The sequence below is a fragment of the Stenella coeruleoalba genome (assembly GCF_951394435.1).
Source record: "Stenella coeruleoalba genome assembly, chromosome: 13".
Taxonomy (NCBI): domain Eukaryota; kingdom Metazoa; phylum Chordata; class Mammalia; order Artiodactyla; family Delphinidae; genus Stenella; species Stenella coeruleoalba.
Genome location: NC_137159.1, coordinates 1,273,062 through 1,296,571, shown reverse-complemented (window position 1 = coordinate 1,296,571; position 23,510 = coordinate 1,273,062). Strand labels below are relative to the sequence as shown.

The following is a 23,510-nucleotide window of genomic DNA, read 5'->3' as shown; positions in this document are numbered from 1 at the left end:
TATTGTTAAAATTCATGTCTTTTTATGTTTTCAGTGTGGCTGTTAGAATTTTGTTTTTTCTTCTTGCGGCACCGAGGGGCTTGCGAGATCTTAGTTCCCCGACTGGGGATTGAACCCCGGGCTGTTGACAGTGAGAGCACAGAGTCTTAACCACTGGACTGCCAGGGAATTGCCCCAAATTTTAAATTATCTTTTGTGACTTGCAGTATATTCTCTTTGAACAGCACTGGTCTGGAAATGTCAACGTTCAGATGATCTTTTTGGAGAGAATACCTGGGATTCTAGTTCTGCTTCACCTTTTGCTGGTTATGTCACCTGTCAGTTAATTGAACTTCAGGGTTCCGTTTTCTCACCTTCAACACTATTTCTCTTAGTTACAATTAGAGAAGGCAGTGCCTGTCAGATCTGCCGCACAGCAGCATCCAGGGTCAGGAGGAGGAGTGTGGAGCATCCACAGGGTGTGCAGTTTGCAGTTGAGCCTGTTTGAATGTGTAGAAGGATCTTTGTAGTGAGTTTTCAGCATCAGTGATCGGTACTTTACATTTTTTCCTTTTGCTTTTTTAAACATGTTTACTTGTTACGTTTTTCACAGTTGTTACGCTGTTAATATGTGAAAAGCAGTCTCACCTGCTTTAAATGCTATAGAAATCTTCCAGAATGCTGTGATAGAATTTTTTTTAAAGCCTAGATGAGGAACTGGATTCTTTTCAAGATTTAAAACAACGGGAAACAGAAGAAGAGTTCATTGGGAATGATCATAGGGTTAGTACCTCCGAAATAAACAAGCAGTCTTTTAAACAGATAAACAAAGGTAAGAGAAATACTCATTTTGGAACAGTCATTTAAACAGTAACTCTGTCGAGTAGGGCACATAAAGCTTACCCCATAGTAATAACCCTGGTTCTCAGGGGTCTGTATTTCTGTGTCCTGGATTTTTGTAAGCCATGAGCTTGTTACTGCGCTTGTCATTAAGCTAAAGGAGAAGAAAAAATAAACTTCATGATTTTCTAGTAGAATTTGTACACTCTCAGAGTTTATCAAAAGCGCTTAATAATCAACTGAATATTTTTATAATTTCTTCAGTTCTTTTTCATGTCAGTATTTGTTAGGAAGTGAGTAAAATTATGGTAGTAGGTGGCTATTCCTTAAACATTTTAGGAAAATAGTCCAGATCACTTGAGGTCTGGCTTCCTTTGGCCCTGAGCCAGTAGTTGCTCTCTGTGTACCTGGCTGCCTATCCTAGTTTTGCCAGGATTTCAGGGAAAGAGGCAGCTGGGGTGGTGCCCTCCCCTGTTGGCTGCAGGACCGAGCTGCCCCTGGGAGCCTCTGTGTCTCCCGCACACACAGGACACTCGCTGCTCTGTCCTCTTCATCATTCGTCTCAGTGTGCGAGGAGCATGAAGAATACTGCCGGCTTGTGTTTCCTGCTGTGCGGTGGATTTTCCCACGGATGACCACTGAACAAGTGCTGAGTGTGTGTAAAGGCTGACAGAACTAAGGAGTCTTCAGGCCGGTGCTGGGGGGACGGGCGCCCGAAGAGGGTGTCTCCCCTTGAAGGGCGTCTGCTGAGTGAGGGAAGGGAGACGTTTTCCTTTTTAAACGTTCCTACTTTTTGTCTTGGCTCCCCAGTCTGTCCAAGACGGGGAGTACTGTGGGAGAGCCCTTCTTAAAGCCGGGGCGCTGCCCCAGCTGGAGGCCAATGCAAGGGAAAACCACTGTGCTCAGGATTAGCAGAGCGTGAGTTCTGATAGCTCAGTGCTGGCGAGGAGCTAAGCAGGAGGACCTCGCCCTCCACTACTGTCAGGGGAGCTGGTTAGCTTTGGGCACCACGCAGTTGACTCTGCACGTGTACCCGGCAACCCTGCAGCGTTGCTGCTGATCGTGTGCCCTAGGGGAGTGCTCACCGTGGGCGCCAGGAGCCAGGTGCAGGGCCGCCTGGCCTCTGTGCAGGCAGCACTGCTCAGGTGTCCGTGTGCAAAAAACACAGCACAGGTGAAGCAGTGGAGGGTGGTGAACCTGCCGCCATCGTTAATACAAGAATGCGTTATTTAACGGGGGAGGTTATAGAGGTTGTGTAATTATATGATTATTTAACTACAGACGTTATATAAAGTTTAAAGACAGGCAAAACAAATAATTTTTTAAACATAAGTAGTAAAAATTAAAAAGAAGTGAAACAATGATGAGCACTGTATTTGGGTTAGCGGTTAATTTGGTGTAAGGGAGAGAAGGGAATGTGCTCCGGAGTTTCTGAGGTAACTTTCCATTTCTTGGCCTAGGTAGTTAATCCATAAGTGCTTTCGCGCACTCATTTTTGGAGTAATCTCAGATTTACAGAGAAGTTGCAAAAAGACCACAAAGAATTCCTGTGTGGCCTTCATCCAAATTTTCTAAATGTTCACTGTTTGCTATATCATTCTTTCTCTCTGCATATAGTCCTTGAAACTTTTTAACAATACTATGAGGATACTTAAAACTATAAATTAAGTTTTTAATTTAAGTTTAATTTTCTTAGCAGTTGCTGAACCAACTAATTTGGCCTCAGATTCAAGGAACTGGACTGACTGTTGCAGTGACGCTAGTGAGTCTCCTTTGAAACGTGTCAGCTCCCCAGCGTCCAGAGCCTCAAACAAGCAGGGTGTGCTTCCACGTCAGGTCAACCAGATCTACGATGAGTTACTCCAGATACACCAGAAACTGCAGGTGAGCCCTCAGGCCGAACCGAGGGTCCGGAAATGTTGATGTTGTCAGCGCCGAACATTGAGGAAACACGAACACAGTTGTTTCGTTTTGTGTTAGTTAAGTGTTTATTTCCATCCCATCCTTACTGAAGAAATAAAACAGAATTTGCTAGTAAAGTATGCTTTTTGAAGTAGGTGTTCTAGATTCATTGTTTTAAATACCTATATGTAAAAAGTTCTCCTGTCAGCTCTCACCAGAATTCAGAACAGTGGCCTTTATCTTCTTTGTCTCTAAGGGATGTAATTCACGTCTTTCTCAAGCATCCACTATGTGGGAGTACAGAAGGAAGCAGAAGTATATGTAATGACAATTTCTGTTTGAAATTCTTCTAGTTGGAAATATATGTGTGTATATATATATATATATATACACACATATATATATATATATTTTTTTTTTTTTGCGGTACGCGAGCCTCTCACTGTTGTGGACTCTCCCGTTGCGGAGCACAGGCTCAGCAGCCATGGCTCACGGGCCCAGCTGCTCCGCGGCATGTGGGATCCTCCCGGACCGGGGCACGGACCCGCGTCCCCTGCATCGGCAGGCGGACTCTCAACCATGCGCCACCAGGGAAGCCCATGTCTCACTTTTTGAGGACCTGTCAAACTGTTTTCCAAAACGACTGCACCATTTTACATCCCACCAGTGCTGCACAGGGGTTCCAGTTTTTCTCTGTCTTTTTGATTCTAGCCATCCTAGTGGATGTGAAGTGCTGTCTCGTGGTTTTGATTTGCATTCCCCTGATGGCTAATTGATTTCAATTTTGGACATGAGTATTTTGTGCCACCTGAAAGCACACAGGTGGAGATGTTAGTAGGCAGTGTGGACTTGAGTCTGGAGCTTGGGAGAAAGAGCCGAGCACCGCAGTTTGGAAACAGTGAGTTGCGTGCGCAGTGCTTTTAGCCCCTGGGTGGATGGAACCAAGCAGAGAAAGTATGGAGGAAGAAAGCAGCTTAATCCCCAGTCTTGAGGAGCAGCAGTAATTGAAGGGCAGTGGAGGGAGTAGAGCCCGTGGCGGGGAAAGGGGACCCGGAGGAGGTGGTGTCAGGGAGGCGAGGAAGGAGGGGACCAGAGTGTGCGATGCGTGAAACCAGGGCTGGAGCGGGACCTGCGGGTTCAGTGATTGGGCAGCTGGTTCAGTAGGGGACGTGGATTGAGGCCAGATGAAAGTATCAGTACATCGAGGAGTGACTGGGATGTCAAGAGGGCTCAGCAAACGTAGACAACATTTTAAAGAAGTTTGTGAGGAGGGGAGGCCAGTGGGCGGGATCCAGAGAGATTTCATTTCTGATGCGATGGGAGTGTTGGAAATAATAGAGCACTGAGTGGCAGCAGTCTCCCCAGGAGGCAGAGGCAGTGGGAGGCCGGCCTCCCTTTGTAAGGCTGCGTCCTCGCGCTGTCTTCTGTTCCCCCGTGAAGGCAGAGACCGGCTGCCTGCACAGAGGCTGGAGGAGGTGATGGATTCGGGGTGGAGGGTGGAGAAGGTTTGCGTAGGCACCGTGGGGAATGCGGGGAGGTGGGAGAGGATCTCTGGGCCGCACGGGAGTGCCTCTTCAGGTATGAGGCTTTCTCCAGGGGAGCTCAGCTGGCATCGGGGCAGGGAAGGTGGCTGGAGGGCATCCCAGGCGATGGGAAGGGGAGGGGTGGCGGGCATCCCGGCGGGCGCGGGGAGGTCCGCGGTGCTCACCTTGCTTGCGCCCCAAATTCTCTCGAGTCCTTGCAGTGGAATCTCACTGGTGGATCCTGCAAAGTACAGGGTTATCTGCATGCCGGTCTGGTTGTTGCTGCATCTGCGCTCACTTGGTTCCCATGCGTCCGAAACGCCGTTCGATTGAGCTGCCATCTCAATGAATGAGACTCACTTGTACCGCTGGTACGTGTGCTTCTGAAAAACACTAAACTCTGCCCTTTCTATGCAGTGTGGAACTGCAGCACAACAGCAATTTGCTGAAGAGCTTCAAAAGCGAGAACGTTTTCTGGCTGAGAGAGAAGAGCTGCTTTTCAGACATGAAAGTGCCTTGAATAAAATTAAAGGTGTCAAAGAAGAGGTTATCACAAGGTTCCAGACCTTGAAGGAGGTAAGCGCATGGCGCTGACTTTAGCGGGCAGGGCCCTCCTCCTCTGGTTTGGGCTCCCTACTCGTTCGCATTTGCACATTTGCTCAGCCTTCCCGCCCTCACATTTTTCCTGGACCAGTTGAAGGTGGGTTGCAAAAATCAAGACCCAGCACCCTAAGTCCTTCTTCCGTGCTGTGAATTGCCTCAGAAATGAGGGTGTTCTCCACACCACCGTTGAACAGGAAATGCATGCTAATTATATAATTTAACTTAAAATACATACACAGTCCACGCTTACTTTCCCAGTGGGTCCCCAAATTGTCTTTTATTGCTTTTTGTTTTGTTCTCTGATCAAGGAACTAGACAAAATGCAGGCAAATCTCATTGGTTTCTCTGCATCTAGAGCAATCCACGTCACCATTTTTGCTTTTTCTGAGGCTTTTCTTTGAAAACTTTTGGCCTGTAGTCTTAAAGAGTGTGTCTTATTCTGTATTTGCCTGATTGTTTCCTAATGTTTATATTCAGATTAAATATTTTTATCGAGACTGTCAGGTAGGTTGTACGGTATTGTTCTTTGTTTCCTATCGAGAGATGGGTTACTATACGTGCAACTTATATAGAGGAGAATGTACTATTTGTTTTGAAAGTGCATGCAGTCTCGCGATGGGTGCCGTGATCAAGAAAAAGAGTAGTCCCGGCCCCCAGGGTTCCCACGTGCTCCTCGTAGCTATCCGTCCCCCCCGACCTCCCCGCACCCCCCAGCAAGCACCCTCCCCCCCTCCCACTTTGCTGTCACCCCGCAGGTTTCTGAGTCTGTTCCTCTCTCCAGTCCTTTTCTTGTGCACCCTTCAGATTTGATCACGGGATCACAGTTTCTTCTTTCATTTCCATGTTGCAGTTGATCTTGTCTAGAGAATTGTTTTATTTCTGGCATTTTAAAGTTCTAAATTTTCCAATTATTTTCAATTTTTCTCATGAGAATTTCTGTCTTTCCATTTGCATTCATTGGCATTTGTAATTCAGTTAAAAATACCGCTCTAGATCACCTAAGGGTTGGCATTTTTCTTGAAACCTAATCACATTCTTCTGGTTTTTTGTATGTGCGGTGAGTTTGGGATTGTCTTTGGGACCTTTTGGATATTATTAATTTTGTATAGATTCTGGATCCTTTCATAACACTCTGGAGAATGTTGGTTGTATGTGTTCATTTCCTAAGCAGTGAGCCCAGTGGGTTGAGGCTGAGTGTTTTCTCACCGTGTGGGCTGTGCCCCCCTCGCTCGGTTTCCAAAGCCTGTGCTGTTGCTCTGGAGCCTGTCATGCAGGGGGTTCTCAGCCTTTGCTGTGATGCTCTGGGTCTTTAAGGTGCCTACACACAGTGGGGCTGTTTCTAAACTGAACTCCTGTCTCTGCCCCTTTGCTCTGCTGCTTTCGCCGGCTCAGGGCTGATCCAGATTTGAGCACAGTCCTTGGCTCCTGGGGTCCCCTCTTCCTGGTTTCCCAGCCCTGAAAAGCAGTTTCTCTCCAATTAGCAGTGTCTGGGGCCTGCCCTGGGGCAAGACTGCAAGGGAAAACGAAACCCAGGAAACTTCAGCCCCTTGATGGTTTCTTCTCCAGGTTTTCCCTCCTTTCTACTATTCCCTGCTTTTGTTTCCCTTTGACATTCCTTAGGTAGTTGCTTTTTGTGTTTTGTGTACGGTTTTTAGTTGTAATTAGTTGTAATCGGTAAGAGAGGCAGAGTGCAGTGGGGCTTATCCCTCTGGAAATGGAACCCACGTCATACATTTTTAATCTCTTCTGGAGGTGGAAGATTTGTACAGTGAGAATGTTAATCTAATTTTTAAAATACATATAGTATATGTGACCATATCCTAAGTTATTTAAGGAGTCATTTAATGTAATAAAGTTGCATAAAGCTAATTTTTTTCACAAGCTTGGATTTTTAAACAGGGCAAAAGAATGAATGCTTGGATTCTCAGTGCTCTCCATCCAGTTTTAGCCTTGATATTTTGCTCTTTGGATTTGTATGCTACTTGTAATAAGTATAAAGCTAACTGCTTTATTTTAATGGGAACTAGATGATTACTTGAAAGAAGGAAATTAACTCAGTTTCTTGATTTCCTGTGGAAACTTGCTTGTTTTAATACATTACGCATAAATTTGAGAGTAAAAGGTGAAAGAAACTATATAAGTATTCACAATTTAAATCTAAAAGTGCTCTCATTTAAATGGAATTAGAGGGGAAATTGATTTTAATCATTTATAAAACTGGTTAAGGAAAGTCGAATAGTTTGGGTCTCAGGAAATTTTATTATGTATTTAAGTTTCTTGAGATGTACAATTTTAGCTAATTTATGAGAACAAGAAATTAGTTTGTTCTGTGGAATATTACTTCTACTCCACAAGGGTAATTTAAACCTTAAATTTTAATTCACAAAGCTATGAATAATTAACTAGTCTCTGAAAAGGATCAGAAATCCTTCATTGTTTTATCATTCCATGATGTCAAATAGAAATTATTTCAGTGTGTTTCTGTTGTGGATTTTTCTGAGCAGAAACAGAAAGTAGCCTTATTGCTAATTAATTTGTGTAATATGTTTTAATAGGTATTTAACATAGGCTTTTAATGCTTTGTTATTAGTTTGGTTGATTATACAGTTTTTATAAATCATTTGCATTATTAGTCGTTATGCTTAAATACACTGATTAAAGTCCATGTGATTCAAGGAGTTTTAATTTTTAATTAATTTATGTTCAGTGGCATTAGTGACATAGAATCTGTACTTTTTCCCTCCTAGCAACATGATGCAGAAGTTGAGCGCTTAACTGAAGTTCTTAAGGAAAGAAATAAAGAAAGCAGGAGGCTAAGGTCCTCTTTTGATGCATTGAAAGAATTGAATGATAGCTTAAAAAAACAGGTAAGACCTATTTTATCTATATTAGATTCTAAGACATTCTTAGAACTATATAGATTAACAAATTGTAAGTCAAAATCTTAGAACATATTCTGGCTAGAGAAAACCTTGATTATCTTTATTTGTTACCTTTATTATAAAATACTTCCAAATATAAATAAAGTATTATTAAGCTCTTGGTTTCTCATCATCTGTTCTGACAACCAGCTGAGACGTTTGACAACTTGAAATTTTTTAAACTATTAAGAGCAATGACTAGATTAAAAACAAGCAAAGGAAAACCTGCTAACCTGGGTACTTCAGGCGCTGGTTTGTAGCTTTGTGCTGTTCTTGCACCTGCTGTAACACACCACTCTTTGTTTTTGGAGTGTCTGTGATGTGTTGATCCTGTGCTGGGGAGTGTGAGCTCATGCCCACTGTGTCACGGTGCGCTGCCCTTACGTGTGTAAGTGGAGTGTGAGCTCACGCCCACTGTGTCACAGTGCGCTGCCCTTACGTGTGTAAGTGGAGTGTGAGCTCACGCCCACTGTGTCACGGTGCACTACCCTTACGTTTGTAAGTACTGTGGTTTAGCTCCGTGCTTAATAATACTCAAGTTGCACCAAATTCTTAGGAGTTGTACTTTTTTTTTTCACTTCCCTTTGCCAGTTTTTGCCTGAAAGACGTGAAAGTGACGGGCTCTGTGGAAGAGGGACAGGAGAGAGATTGTGTGTGTTCGTGGGGAGGGACGCATAGATGAGCAGAAGCAGGTGAAGCTCGTCACTTTAGTGGTTAAGGCCTTGGGCTGGGGAACTTCGTGGGTTCCAACATGTTGGTGAGCTCGTACTCTGAGAGAAAACTGGGCTCCTGGAATCCCTTGGCTAGCTGTGTGCTCTTCACTACTTGTTACGACCTTTCCCCTTGGCAGTGATAACTAGGTCCCCCATTTCTCACTTCACCTGATGACCTGGCTTCTCTGAATCAGGTCTAACCTCCCACAATTAGCGTGTGAACTTGACTCACGGTTGTCTGGAAGCCTCCTTATCCTGGAGAGACTGCCTTTTCCCATCACAGTCTCAGGCGAGCACTCTTTTTTGAGAAGGGTTTCTTTAACTGCTAGTATAGGTGCATTGTTGCCCATACCTGTCTCTTAGGTGGATATAATCCTTGATAATCTTGCGTGTGTTTGATGAGTGTGTGGTGACGGGAAGTGTGCATTATTACGAGTTTGAACCTATTGATAGGAGTGGGGAAAGGTTGGAAAATTCACAAGAGAGGCATGTGGGACATAATGAAGAAGTTTAACACGGGAGTTCCAAAAGTAGTTAATAAGGCAAAAATGTAATATGTGAAGAGGTGATATCCAAAGCTGGTGAAAGATGCCAACCTGTAGATTCTAAGATATTCTGTGAACCCTAAGCAGGGCAAATATTGAGGAAAACCATGTAAGCACGCTATTTTAAGACACGAAGATTTTAGATAAAGATAAAATCAGAGAAAAATAAGACACCTTACCTTCAAAGAAGGAGCATAAGACTATTGGCTAACTTTTAAGGAGGAAATATCATGTACCTTATTTACATAAACAGAAAAAGAGAAATGCTCCCTTTCTTGTTGTATGAGGCCAGCATAACCTTGAAACGAAACCTGTCAAGAACATTACAAGAAAAAAAAAAAATGCAAGCCAGTCTCCCATGAGTACAGATGCAAAAATTTTTAATATCAGCAAATTGAATCCAGAGGTACACAAAAAGTATAATACAACTCAGTGGACTTGGTCCAGGAATACAGGGTCATTTATCATTTGAAAATTAACACATCATCTGATAAAAGGAGAAAAATCGTATAATTCCTTGATTTAAAATTCAGCACCAGCCCAAAGATAATAACTAGTAATAGAAGAGAACTTAATTCTCATAGAGTACTTACAAAAAAAAAAAAAAAAAACCAACTTCTGAATCACACTTAATGTAAGTTATTGAAATCTTTTCCCTTGAGATCAGAACAAGATAAAGGTGCTCACTGTTAACTGTTTTGTTGAACTTTGTGCTGAAGTCCTGGTCAGTGCAGTGAGGAAAGGAAAGTCAGGGTCTGGAAGGAAGAAATAAGAATTATCCTCCGATGACATGATTATGCACAGATGTAGTAAGTATCCAAGTGAGCATACAGACAAGTTATTAGAATTAAACAAATTTAGGAGAATCTTTGGGTATAAGCTCAGTATATGAAATATCAAGTGTATTTCTGTATATCAACAATAATCAAGTAGTGAATGTTTATTGAAAGATACTATGGGTAGTAGCATCAAAAAGCATTGGCTATCCAGGAATAAATCTAAAGAGATTATACATGTATAAAACATGCATACTGAGGAGTGCAAAATGTTAATTAAAAGCAACTAAAGAGGACCGAAATAAGTTGAAGGCTATGTTATGTTCAGGGATGAGAAGACTCAATATGGTAAAGATGTCAGTTTTCCTAAATTAACAGATACATTTACTCCAATCGCAGTAATTCGTTATGGTGATGTTTAATGATTGGTACACTTTTCTGTACATACATTATACTTCAATAAAAAGTTCAACTAAAAGACGTTTCCTATTAAAATGTATACGTGTAAGATGTTAGGAGACTTGCACATTTTTCATAGAATGAAGTAAACTTTCTTAGAAACTCTTAATGTTTTAGGACCAAATGGTGGTTTTAGCTGTGATCTTTAATCATGGACGCTACCTCTGTCTGTTACGTTATGTTGCTTGGTAACACAGACTAGATAAGATGGTACACTGGGAAAACTTCAGTAGGAAACTGGCTTGAGGTTTCTATTGAAATATCTAATGTTTTCCTACCTTAGTTAAATGAAGTAAGTGAAGAAAACAGGAAGTTGGAGGTTCAGGCTAAGAGAGTTCAAGCTCGTTTAGATAATTTACAGGTAAGGTACCTGCTCTTCTCTTGAGACACAAAGTGAAATTTAAAATGACTGCCTTTGGACTTTCTCACTTTTAATATAATTTTCTTTTAATTCACGGATATGTACTGTCACAGAGGAAGTGTGAGTTTATGACAATACAGAGATTGAAAGGAAATCCCCACGCCGCTCACGAAGCAAAAAGTTTAAAACAGGAAAAAGTACCAGTTTCAAAACCTCATAAGGTATGATATGATTTCTCCATTGGAAAGCCAGGACATTTTTCTCTTCCTTATTTTTTTTTCCCTTTAGCAAACATTCTTCTTAGTGTGAAAGGATTCACTGTGATCATTTCTTTGTAGAAAAGTATTGCTATAATATTTCAGATATGCTTTTGTTTGCAAAAACAAAACAAAACATTTAGCTGCTAAGAATATTCATGTATAAGGCTTTTTGGGGACATGCATTTTCATTCCTCTTGGAAATATAGCCAAGACTGGAATTTCTGGGTCATAAGGTAGAGGTGTATTTAATTTTGGGGGCAACTGCCAGTTTTCCAGAGTGGTCGCGCCATGCATACTCCTGCCAGCAATGTGTGTGACAACTTGGCTAAAAAGTTTGCTGTCAGCTTTTATGGCACCAAAAAACATTTGGTGTTTTCAGTCTTTCTTATTTTGACCTTTGCAGTGGGTGGGTAGTGATACCTCACTGGGCTTCAGTGGTTTTGATAAATGCTGTAGTTTTTCATAAAGTGAACTGGGCGGATGGCCTTGTTTAAGATGGGGCAACGGGAGCCCCAGCAGCAGAGGCAGGAGCTGCCGTGGGACGGGCACCGTCTGGCCTGTGACGGGCCGGCGCAGATCAAGCAGGAGCCACCGCGCTCCCAGCCCTGCGCAGGGGTCCACGCACGGGACCTTCTCGACGGAAGGCCGGGGACCTCGTCCGTCCGCAGGGCCAGGCCTGGGGGAGCTGCTTGTGCCAAGCTCTCGGGGCCCCCGCTTGGCGGTGCTGCGGGGTGTCAGCAGGGAGGTGCCGCGGCTCTGGGCCGTGCTGCCGAGAGCACAGAGGACCTGGCCTGTGTCCCCTCCGGCACCTGCGGTGGGAGGTCATCTCGGGGCGGACTATCGACGTGGGGAGGATAGGGAGCCAAGCCCACAGCATCGCTGGCCCAGCCTCCGCGTGTCATCCAGGAGGAGCACGGCAGTCACAGCAAGGGTGGCATCACCGGCCGCGTGGCTCTCCCGGGGGCTCCAGGCCCAGGGCCCCCTTCTGACCTGCAGGGACCCCTCCTGGGCCCCACGTTGCACTCCCAATGGGGCTGCCCTAGCCTGTGGCCGCCCCGCCTGCCCTCACCTCTACCAGGCCCCGGCTGTGCGCAGAGGGTTTAGTGGTTGGAAAAGATCGTACTTAACCTCCCCCCCCTCCCGCCTCCTTTTTCCTGTCATGGATGCTGGCTGTGAAAAAAAAATTTTTTTTTAATTAATTAGTTTATTTTCTTTTTGGCTGCATTGGGTCTTTGTTGCTGCGCGTGGGCTTTCTCTAGTTGCGGCGAGCAGGGGCTACTCTTTGTTGCGGAGCACGGGCTTCTCCCTGCAGTGGCTTCTGTTGTTGCAGAGCACAGGCTCTAGGCATACGGACTTCAGTAGTTGTGGCATGCAGGCTCAGTAGTTGTGGCTCACGGGCTCTAGAGCACAGGCTCAGTAGTTGTGGCGCACAGGCTTAGTTGCTCTGCGGCATGTAGGATCTTCCCAGACCAGGGCTCAAACCCGTGTCCCCTGCATTGGCAGGCAGATTCCCAACCACTGCGCCACCAGGGAAGTCCCATGAAAAAAATTTTTTAATTAAAAACAAATAATAAAGTAAATTGGAAAAAGTGGAGATTTATACTCAGGTTAGTCAAGATGATTGCAGTTTTCATCAAAAGTTCCTATTTGAAGAAAATTGAGAAGGTTAAAAGTGACTCTTGGTCAGAATAGTATAACTTTGTTTTCATTCATCTGATTCTGTTTTTGTGGATTGCTGTCTGCTTAATTTTGCCTTTTTATTAATTTGCTTTTGTATTTCTCTGTCTAAAATTAAATCTAGCGTAGCTCCCGTTGAAGGAACATGTGTGATAAATGTTGAATTGAAGTGACTGAAAGTGATTTGAAGGAACACGGAAATCAGCTTAGTTGAATTTATAGTTTTTTCATGGCAGTTTGCTCTTGTTTTCCTCCCATTTTGGTGGACTCTCAGAGAACAGGATTTCCAGGAAAAATTTTTCATACCTATTTATAGAATGTTACGGTGTAAAGGAAAAAGAAGATATGAAGTTTCATGGTGGAAATTGTTTAGCTTTTGAGACCTTTAAATTTGTTCAAATCTGTTAGTTTTGGTGGCTCATGCTCTTGAGTTAAGGCCAATTTTACTCTTCTCCATTATCAAACTTGGGTAAAGAATTTTAATGAAAATTCTCTCTTTTGGTTATAAGGTGCAGTTCTTTCAATTTCCTTGTTATGGTGGGTTTCTCCCCTTCTGTCAACCAGCATTTAACATGTTTCTAATATTAATTAGAGATATTTGATTTGGAATTTCTTTCATTTGGAGAAGATTTGTCATCCAATACATGTTTTAGTGTTTTAGATAAATTATGCCATAATCGCTTACCAAATTTAAAACTTGCCTTTGAAGTTTTAGGAGGCTGTGAATTGAAAGAAGTGCTTGCTTTATTTTTTTTGCATATAGGTACCACTTAATGGACAAGTTTATGAACTTTTAACTGTCTTCATGGACTGGATTTCGGATCATCACCTTAGCAAATTGAAACATGAAGAATCTGGAATGGATGGTGAAAAGGCACTACCCACATTTGCTTCTCAGAGAAATGATATTCAGGAGAAGTGTGTGAAGGTTTGTTTTTTAATTTGAAATATATGACTCGGTAGACACGAAGATTGAAAGAGTGGTACATTTTACAAGAGAAAAAATATTGAAAGTATTTTTGATAGAAAGTCGATTATACCAATAGTCAGTTCTAAAAAGATTCATTTCAGACTTAATTCAAATTAATTCATACTAAAAAAAAAATTAATTCATACTTATATTTTTTGTAACATGATGGAAATTTCTTTTTAAAGGCAGACCAGAAATTGAAAACCTACTCCAAAAATGGCAAAATAATTGTGTATCAGAGTTAGGCAGATAATCAGTGATAGGAACAATTCCTGATACACATCATTTTAGGATCCAAATCCCACTAAAATAATTTTATTTTGCCTTTTGTCATGAAGGGTTAAATAGTATTTTCAAGGGGCTTCTCATTAACAAAGAGCAATGACCATTTTCTTAAATTACAGACATTAATTTGGATATCAATACTCAGGATTTCCAGTCAGTATAAATTGTCATTAGAGATTGACGGTTGCATTCTACAAGAAATACATTAAAACTCTGAAGAGTGGATATCTAAAGTTGTTTGTTTGGTTTAACGAATTAATAAATACAGGCCAGGGTTTCATTTGAGGAAATTATTTCCGGTTTTCATCCTTACCTAAAAAGCTTCTTCTAAATGCTTTTTGTGCTAGGCAGGATAATGGTCCCGGAGATGTTCATAACCTAAGCCCTGGAACCTGTCAGTGTGTCACATTTACACGGAAAAAGTAAATTAAGGTTACTAATCAGCTGACCCTCAAGTAGAGATTAATCAGGATGATCTGAGTGGGTCCAGTAATCACGTGAGCACTTCAGGCCAGACAAAAGAGGCAGAAGAGTAGGTGAGACACTCAGTGCATCCTCGCATCCCCAGTGGCTTTGAAGATGAGGAAGAGGGGGCTTCCCTGGTGCCGCAGGGGTTGAGAGTCCGCCTGCCAATGCGGGGGACACGGGTTCGTGCCCCGGTCCGGGAAGATCCCACATGCCGCGGAGCGGCTGGGCCCGTGAGCCATGGCCGCTGAGCCTGTGCGTCCGGAGCCTGTGCTCCGCAACGGGAGAGGCCACTGTGGGAGAGGCCCGCGTACCGCAAAAAAAAAAAAAAAAGTGAAGTTTGAGTCAAAACATTTTTTTAAACTTTCATGCTTCAAACTATACTATCGTGAGAGTCAAAGGCAACCCAATGAATGGAAAAAATATTTTTCAAATCAGATCTGATAAGGGACTTCCTTCCATCTTGAGTATTTAAACAAAAAGACCATACAACTTAGTAATTAAAGACAGCCTGATTGAAAATGCTCAGTGCACCTGAATAGACGGTTCTCTAACACTCACCCAAATGGTCGATAGGCGTGTCCGACGACGCTCAGCAACGTTAGTGATTTGGGGAATGCAAATCCGGGTCCCTTTGTTTTGTCACTTCACACCCCCTGGGATGGCTAAAATAAAAGAGCCAGAGAATCTCAAGCATTGACGAAGATGTGAAGAAATCGGAACTCTCGTGCGCTGCTGGTGAAAATGTAAAAAGGTGTGGTAGGAACTTTGGAAAGTAGCCCTGCAGTTCCTGGAAGATGAAACGTGGGTTTACCAAGCGAGTCCGCTGTTCCACTCTGAGGCGTGTACTCAAGAGAAACGCAGACGTGTGCGCACATAGGTTCATACGTGGATGTTCATGGCAGCATGACGCACGATAGCCAACACGTGGAGCCAGCCCAGATGCCCGTCAGCTGACAGGTGGCTCAGTAAAATGGTGTATGTAGATTGTGGAATGTAACTTGGTGGTAAAAGGGGATGAGGTATCCATGCATACTACAGCGTGAGTGACGTTTGAAAATACTGGAAGTGAAAGAAGCAAGTCACAAAAGACCACATATTGTGTGATTCCATTTATATGAAAATCCTGGAACCGTGTAGATCAGTGTAGAGAAAGTAGCCCAGTGGTTGTGAGGACAGGATGCTGAGATGCCTGCTAATGGTTAGGGTTCTTGGGGGGGAGGGTGATGGAAATGTTCTCAAACGGATTCTCACGATGGTTTCACAACTCGCTGAATATACTGAAAATCACTGAGTTGTACCCTTTACATGGGTGACTCGTATGGTGTGTGAATTATATCTCACTAAAACGATTACCGGCAAATTCACCACCGCCGCCGTGAAAGGCAGGAAGGACACCAGGCCCGCACGAGGCGCTCTTGCTCCTGGCGTCCCCTGGGTCCGTAGACCTGGGACACTCCGCCTCCTCCCCCTCCCCTCGCTTCCCTTCCCCAGCTTCATGCTGGTAACCTCACACTTCTGATTTTCCTGCGTGCTTCCCCGTGTTATGTACTTTGTTTGTGACAGAGCACTTTATACATAGTTCTGTGTACTTTATCTTGTATACCTATGTGTGGTCCCAGCTGAAAGATTTCTCTCTGCAACGGAAGACTTTCCTTCCTCACCAGTTTTAAATACTGTAATTTAAGGGTGGGGGAATTAAGAATACAAAATGTTCCTGTGACTATGACCTTAACAGAGTAGGTGGTTATCAAATTCTGTTCATCCACAAAAGTACTCAATTTCGGATGTCTGTAAGTTTTCAGTTTTGCTTGAAATTTCATTCTAGAAAATAACTAAGACTAGGAGGAAATTAATGAAGAGCTTTCAGGAGAAAATAGCGTCAGGTTTATGCTTTGAAAGGGTCGTGTCTTCTGTGATGCGGCAAGAGGGTCGAAGAGATGCAAGAGTGGGTCTGGAGGACACTTAGGAAACGCAGGTGGTTCAGGGGAAGGACAGTGTGGCTGTGAGCTGGAAATGGGCCGTCTAGAGAATGTTTAGGGGGGAAGATTGACGAGACTGGTGATGGATCCCGTATAAAAGGTGGGCTCCCAGGGTTGGCACCCAGGCTCCTGACTTTGCACCGGGATGAACGTTGGTCGCGTTCACTGCAAGTAGGAAATACTACACGAGATCTGGGTTTGAGCTTCCACTGTTGGTAAGGTAGTTTTAGATGAGTTGAGTTGCAGACACTGGAGTGCGTGTGTGGGTGTGGGTGTAGGTGTGGCTCCGGGGGCTGGGGCTCTGCGGAGAGGCCCGAGCTGGGCGTGTGGACATGGGGGTTGTGAGTCCGGACTGGCTAGCGCTGAGTCGAGGAACTCCGGTATTTAATGGTCAGGTGAATGAGGACCAGCCAGCAGGAGAGAATGGTAGTGGCCCGAGAAGTAGAGGAGAGCTGGGTGTCGCTGGAGAAGTTGGTGACACAGAAGCCAGGGTGGGGTGTTTCCGGAGGAGTGCGTAGGTCATATATGTCCTTCCAGACTCAGAGGTTTATCTTTATACCTTATTTATCACATCTGGGGTCCAATTACATATGGTTCTATATCCTAGCTTTTATTTTTTTTTTTTCAAACATTCTTTTCTTGCCATGTTTTTTTTACCTCTTTATTAGAGTATAATTGCTTTACAATGGTGTGGTAGTTTCTGCTTTATAACAGAGTGACTCAGTTATACATATACATATGTTCCCATTATCTCTTCCCTCTTGCGTCTCCCCCCCTCCCCCATCCCTATCCCACCCCTCCAGGCGGTCACAAAGCACCGAGCTGATCTCCCTGTGCTATGCGGCTGCTTCCCACTAGCTATCTGTTTTATGTTTGGTAGTGTATATATGTCCATGCCACTCTCTCACTTTGTCACAGCTTACCCTTCCCCCTCCCCATATCCTCAAGTCTATTCTCTAGTAGGTCTGTGTCTTTATTCCCGTCTTACCCTAGGTTCTTCATGACATTTTTTCCCCCTTAGATTCCATATATATGTGTTAGCCTACGGTATTTGTCTTTCTCTTTCTGACTTACTTCACCCTGTATGACACACTCTAAGTCCATCAACCTCACTACAAATAACTCAATTTAAAAACTCTGCTGAAAGTAGGCATAGAGGGAACTTTCCTCAACATAATAAAGGCCATATATGACAAACCCACAGCCAGCATCGTCCTCCATGGTGAAAAACTGAAACCATTTCCACTAAGATCAGGAATAAGACAAGGTTCCCCACTCTCACCACTATTATTCAACATAGTTTTGGAAGTTTTAGCCACAGCAATCAGAGAAGGAAAAGAAAAAAAAGGAATCCAAATCGGAAAAGAAGAAGTAAAGCTGTCACTGTTTGCAGGTGACATGATACTATACACAGAGAATCCTAAAGATGCCACCAGAAAAGTACTAGAGCTAATCAGTGAATTTGGTAAAGTAGCAGGATACAAAATTAATGCACAGAAATCTCTTGCATTCCTATACACTAATGATGAAAAATCTGAAAGAGAAATTAAGGAAACACTCCCATTTACCATTGCAACAAGAAGAATAAAATACCTAGGAATAAACCTACCTAAGGAGACAAAAGACCTGTATTCAGAAAACTATAAGACACTGGTGAAAGAAATTAAAGATGATACCAACAGATGGAGAGATATACCATGTTCTTGGATTGGAAGAATCAACATTGTGGAATGACTCTACTACCCAAAGCAATCTACAGATTCAATGCAATCCCTATCAAACTACCACTGGCATTTTTCACAGAACTAGAATGTATCGCTATGGTCTTAATCTTTCAGCAAAATGACATACTGTTGAAGCAGCGTTCATAAATACCTTTTTTAAAGATTTGCATTATTTTTATAAGTTGACATTAATTAAGATATTTATGAAAGACAGACATATAAAGAGGAAAGTAAATATCACTCCAGTTACTGAAATCTCACTGTTAATATTTTTTAAAAATATCTTATCTCTTTCAATATAAATTCATACAGACATATTTTATGTAAGTGGAATCTTATTACACTTTTTGTAACCTGCTTTTATAACCCCAGAATATGCCATGGCAATAAATATAGATGCCATTATCATTTTTAATGGTTATATATGCACCATAAGTTTATTTAACCATTTAAGATTCAGGGTGTGTTTTTATAGGTTAGTCTTAAAATCCTAGATGTGCCATTACTGGGTCAAGGGCGTAGACACATAATGTTTCAAGTACATATTTCCTTATTGTATTACGTACGGTTTTAAAGTGAAGATTTTTTGTTAGAGAACTCTTTTTTCTTTTGGAAAAAGATAATTTTTGGAAAATTGTGGTAATTGATTTCAGGCATCTAAAAATAGTGTGTGTTTGTATTTTCCATGATTATTTCTTTAGCTTTTGCCTGTGATGACAGAGCAGCTACAGTGGATGCCTTTTGTGAATGCCAAGCTTCACGAGCCTTTTGTAAAGTTTATATATTGGTCTCTAAGGCAGCTCGATGCCGGAACACAGGTAACTGGTGAACGGGAGTCTGTCTGCAAGTACAACCCTTTTGCTCTTGATCTTACTCTCGCACAGCTTTCCCCACACGTCCTGTTCTGTTTCGGGACTTTTCCTCGCCTCCATTGCTTTGTTCACCACTTTCTCTTCTTTCCTCTTTTACTATCCTATTTCTCAATGCTGTAGATCGGATTCAGGGTGTAACATTGCTTTTGAGTTTCAGAATTGTGTAATAAGGAGTTTCACTGCGTTAGGTTATTGTTGAAACCAACTGCCCGCCCCCCGCCTCATTATTTATTTTATAGTTTTTCATATTCTTCTGAAGGTAACAGAAATTGGTTTTTTGTCTGTATGCCAGTAAACACACACTAGCTAAATGGAACAGTGATTATTAGGATAACCTAATCAAAGAGGGAAAATTATTCCAGCATCTTATAAAATGAAGGCTAGGTGTTACCAGCTCACGTAAGGGTTATTTAATCCAAATATGACGTGCATATATAACCAATTGTGCTATGAGTTGTAGTAGGTTTGTAAAATGTTACTTTCCCAGTTAGTATTGATAAATGCTGTTACAGCTTTCATTTGGTTAAAAATGGAAAAAAACAAATTAGTGCTCGGGTAGCTTACTCTTGGTCCTGTGGAGCTCAGGAAGCACACGGCTAAACTAGTAAGTGCAGGACTGGTGGTTAAGTAGTGGGATGGTTGAGGTTTAGGGAAAATGGCTTTCTGAGGATTTCCTAAATATTTTGCCTTCGTGGCGCACATGAGCGAGTACGTGAGCACGTGTGCGCGTGCACACGTGCAAGCACATACACACACATACACACAGTTGACCTTAACTGTGTGTCTCACCAAAGTTATAGAAATTAGCTGGTCGGTTAATGTCACTGTTGACTTTGCTGTTCACGTGATGGTTTCTGAGAAAGGTCGGCTGAATGCTTGCTCTCAGCCGCAAAAGGCTAGACTCACAGAATTGAGTGAAACTTTGTTTTATCTTCCTTCCAGAAGAGTCTTCTCATTTTTCTTCAGATAATTTGTACTCTGTTCTTGTCTTCAGATCGCCACTCAGCACCACTCTGTGTGCACTGCCAGCCTGCACCCACTTTCTAGTGAAAAGTAGCATTCTTGCCACTCTCCCATTCGTTTGGTCAACATTTACTGATGGGTTTTTAACATTTCAGTTTTAACAATTGTCTAATTGCAAGTACCTTTTTAAAAATTAAGCTTTTTATTTTGAGATAGTTGTAGATTCACTTGTATTCATAAGAAATAATAGAGCGATCACTTGTTTCCATTTCCGCAAAGGTGACATACTCCAAAACTAGTTGCAGTACCACAACCATGATACTGACATGGCTATAGTCAAGGTAACAGAAGAGTTTCATCACCATGAAGGTTTCTTATGTTGCTTTTTTAATATATAGACTTTATTTTTTAGAGCGAATTTAGGTTCACAGCGAAATGGAGCACAGAGAGTTTCCGTAAACCCCTGCCCCCACACGTGCACAGCCTCCTCACTACCAGCGTCCCACCAGATGGGACCTTTGTCACAGTCGATGGATCTGCACGTGCACGTCATCATCACCCACAGTGTGAGGTTCACATCAGGGTCAGTCTCGGTGTTGTACGTTCTCTGGGTTTTGACAAATGTATCAGGGCATGTAACCGTCATTGTACAGAATAATTTGATACAAAAAATCGTTTGCCCTAAAAATCCTCTGTGTTGTGCCTATTCTTGCCTTCCCCCAACCCCTGACTCCTGGAAACCACCAGTCCATTTACTGTCTGCAGAGTTTTGCCTTTTCCAGAATGTCGTAGAGCTGGAACCATACAGTGTGTACCCTTTTCAGATTGGCTTCTTTCACCTAGTCATATGCATTTAAGGTTCCTCCCTGTCTTTTCATGGCTTGATAACCCTTTTCTTTTTAGCCCTGAATAATATTCCATTGCCTGGATAGACCACAGTTTATCTGTCCATCACCTACTGACAGATATGTTGGTTGCTTCCAAGTTTTGGCAATTATGAATAAAGTTGCTATCACATCCACATGCAGGTTTCTGTGTGGATGTACGTTTTCAACTCCTTTGGGTAAATATCAAGGAGCATGATTATTGGATAGTATGGTAAGAATATACTTTTTTTTTTTTTAAGCAACTACAAGCTGTCTTCCAAAATGGCTGCGCTATTCTGCATTCCCACCAGCAGTGATGAGAGTTCCTGTTGCTTCACATCCTCGCCGGCACTCAGTGTTGTGTTCTGGGTTTTGGCCCTTCTAATAGTGTGTAGCAGTATCTCACGGTGGTTTTAATTTGCGTCTCCCTGATGACGTATGATGTGGAGCATCTTATGTTTGCCTGACGTCTGTATATCTTCTTTGGTGAGGTGTCCAGGTCCTTTGGGCACTTTCTAATTGGGTTGTGTATTCTCTTATTGCTGAGTGTTTAGAGTTCTTTGTATATTTGGATAACAGTCTTGTATCAGATGTGTCTTTTGCACACACTTTTGCATAAGTCCAGCTTATCAGTTATTTTTCACGGATCGTGCCTTTGGTGTTGTATCTAAAAAGTGATCACCGTACCCAAGGTGTTGTTACACCCTCTTGGAGAATTGACCCATTCATCACTATGTGATGCCCCTCCTGTCCCTGGTAACTTTCCCTGCTCTGAAGCCTGTTTTGTCTGAAAGTAAGATTTCAAAGCTCTTCCAGCTTTCCTGTGATTACTGTCAGCATGGTATATCTTTCTTTATCCATTTGTTGAATACTTTTAATCTGTATGTGCCTTTAGATTTAAAGTGGGTTTCTTGTACACAGTGTATAGGGATCTTCTGTTACAGTCTCTTGTATTTGGTGTGTTTTGACTGTTGTTATTTAGAGTGATTATTGATACTGTTCGGTTAATATTTACCCAAGTTGTCAGTTTTCTGTTTGTTGACATTGTTCTTTGTTCTTCTGCTCTTTTCCTTTCTTTTGTGGCTTTAACTGGACATATGATAGTCTACTTTCCATCCTTTTTAGCATGTCAATTGTACTACTTTTTTAACTTTTTTTAGTGGTTGAGTACCTTATTAGAACAAAATATTCCTCATTCTTTCCTTCTGTGTTTCATTGCTGTCATTCATTACCCCTATACATAAGCACACACACGTGTGTATATATGTTATACACACATGCACATATAAACACACACATGCATACATAATCGAATACATTGTTGCTATTATTTTCAACAAACTGTTATCTGTTAGACCAATTAAGAATAAGAAAAATAAGTGTTTTTATTTTACCTGCACTTCTTCCTTCCCTAATGCTCTTACTTTATGCACATCCAAGTTTCCCAAGATATATAATTTCCTTCTCTCTAAAGAATTTTTGTTAGTATTTCTTGCAAGACAGGTCTACTGGTAACAAATTCCTTCAGTTTTTGTTGATCTGAGAAAATCTTTATTTCCGCTTCATTTCTGGTGGATAATTTTGCAGTATATAGAATTCTAAGTTGGCGGGTTTTTTTCCCTCAACAGTTTAAATATTTCCTTCTGCTCTCTTCGTGCTTATGTGGTTTTTGAAGAGAACCTCGATGTAATTCTTATCTTTGCTCTGCTATAGGTGAGCTGTTTTCTCCTCTGGCTTCTATTAGGATTCTTTTCATTAGCTTTTCTTTCCTTTCTTTTTTCCAGCTGCGCGACATGTGGGATCTTACTTCCCCCACCTGGAATTGAATCTGTGCCCCCTGCGGTGGAAGTGCACAGTCTTAACCACTGCATCACCAGGGAAGTCCCTAGCTTTTATTTTCTGTAGTTTATGATACACTTTGGTGTAGTGTTTTGTTTTATTTTTTCTTTTGCTACTTATCCTAGTTGGTGTTCTCTGAGCTTCCTGGTTCTGTGTTTTTGTTTCTGACATTAATTTGAGGGAGATTCTCAAGTCATTATTGCTTCAAGTACTCTGTTTCTTTTTCTCTTTTCCTTCTGGTATTCCCCTTACCTGTATGTCACACCTTTTGTAGTTGTCCCATAATTTTTGTGTAGTCTGTTCCATTTTTTCAGTCTTTTTTTTTTCTCTTTGCTTTTTTTTTTTTTGGCAGGGGTGGCTGCGTTGAGTCTTCGTTGTTGCACACGGGCTTTCTCTAGTTGCGGTGAGCAGTGTCTGCTCTTCGTTGCGGTGCATGGGCTTCTCATTGTGGTGGCTTCTCTCGTTGCGGAGCACAGGCTCTGGGCACGTGAGCTTCTGTAGTTGTGGCACACGGGCTCAGTAGTTGTGGCTCGCGGGCTCTAGAGCACAGGCTCAGTAGTTGTGGCACACGGGCTTAGTTGCTCCGCAGCATGTGGGATCTTCCCGGACCAGGGCTCGAACCCGTGTCCCCTGCATTGGCAGGCAGATTCTCAACCACTGCGCCATCAGGGAAGTCCCTCTCTTTGCTTTTTAGTTTCTGAAGTTTCTGTAGAAGGTATCATCAAGCTCAGAGGTTGTTTCTGAAGCCCCGTAGATTCCACTAATGAGCCCAGCAAAGCTCTTCTCCATTCTCAGTGGTTTTCATCTCTAGTGTTCCTTTTGGTTCTTTCTCAGAATTTCATCTCTCTGCCTATTTTATCCGTCTGTTCTTTTGTGTTGTCTCCTTTTTCCATTAGAGCTCTTGGCATGTTAATCATAGTTGTTTCAAATTCCCAGGCTGATTATTCCAGCATTCCTACCGTATTCGGGTCTGATTCTGTTGCTT

General features: G+C 42.4%; 1 protein-coding gene across 12 annotated transcripts in view; it reads left to right on the top strand.

Annotated features, from left to right (window-relative positions):
- Window positions 1-23,510, top strand: part of CCDC138 (coiled-coil domain containing 138) — a gene marked incomplete at its 5' end in the record, with an annotated part of 48,819 nt that overhangs the window by 2,993 nt on the left and 22,316 nt on the right. For 7 of the 12 annotated variants that reach the window (XR_013831161.1, XR_013831162.1, XM_079941490.1 and 4 more), the window contains 9 exons: window positions 689-811; window positions 2,516-2,703; window positions 4,662-4,820; window positions 7,595-7,714; window positions 10,545-10,622; window positions 10,736-10,843; window positions 13,323-13,487; window positions 18,687-18,803; window positions 20,233-20,403. Coding sequence is in view for 10 of the 12 variants with exons in the window: in XM_079941490.1 (XP_079797616.1) it covers window positions 689-811; window positions 2,516-2,703; window positions 4,662-4,820; window positions 7,595-7,714; window positions 10,545-10,622; window positions 10,736-10,843; window positions 13,323-13,487; window positions 18,687-18,803; window positions 20,233-20,403 (1,229 nt within the window). Of the gene's footprint in view, window positions 1-683; window positions 812-2,515; window positions 2,704-4,661; window positions 4,821-7,594; window positions 7,715-10,544; window positions 10,623-10,735; window positions 10,844-13,322; window positions 13,488-18,686; window positions 18,804-20,232; window positions 20,404-23,510 lie in introns of all 12 variants that reach the window. The other 5 variants (XM_079941491.1, XM_079941494.1, XM_079941493.1 and 2 more) reach the window with 5 other exon arrangements.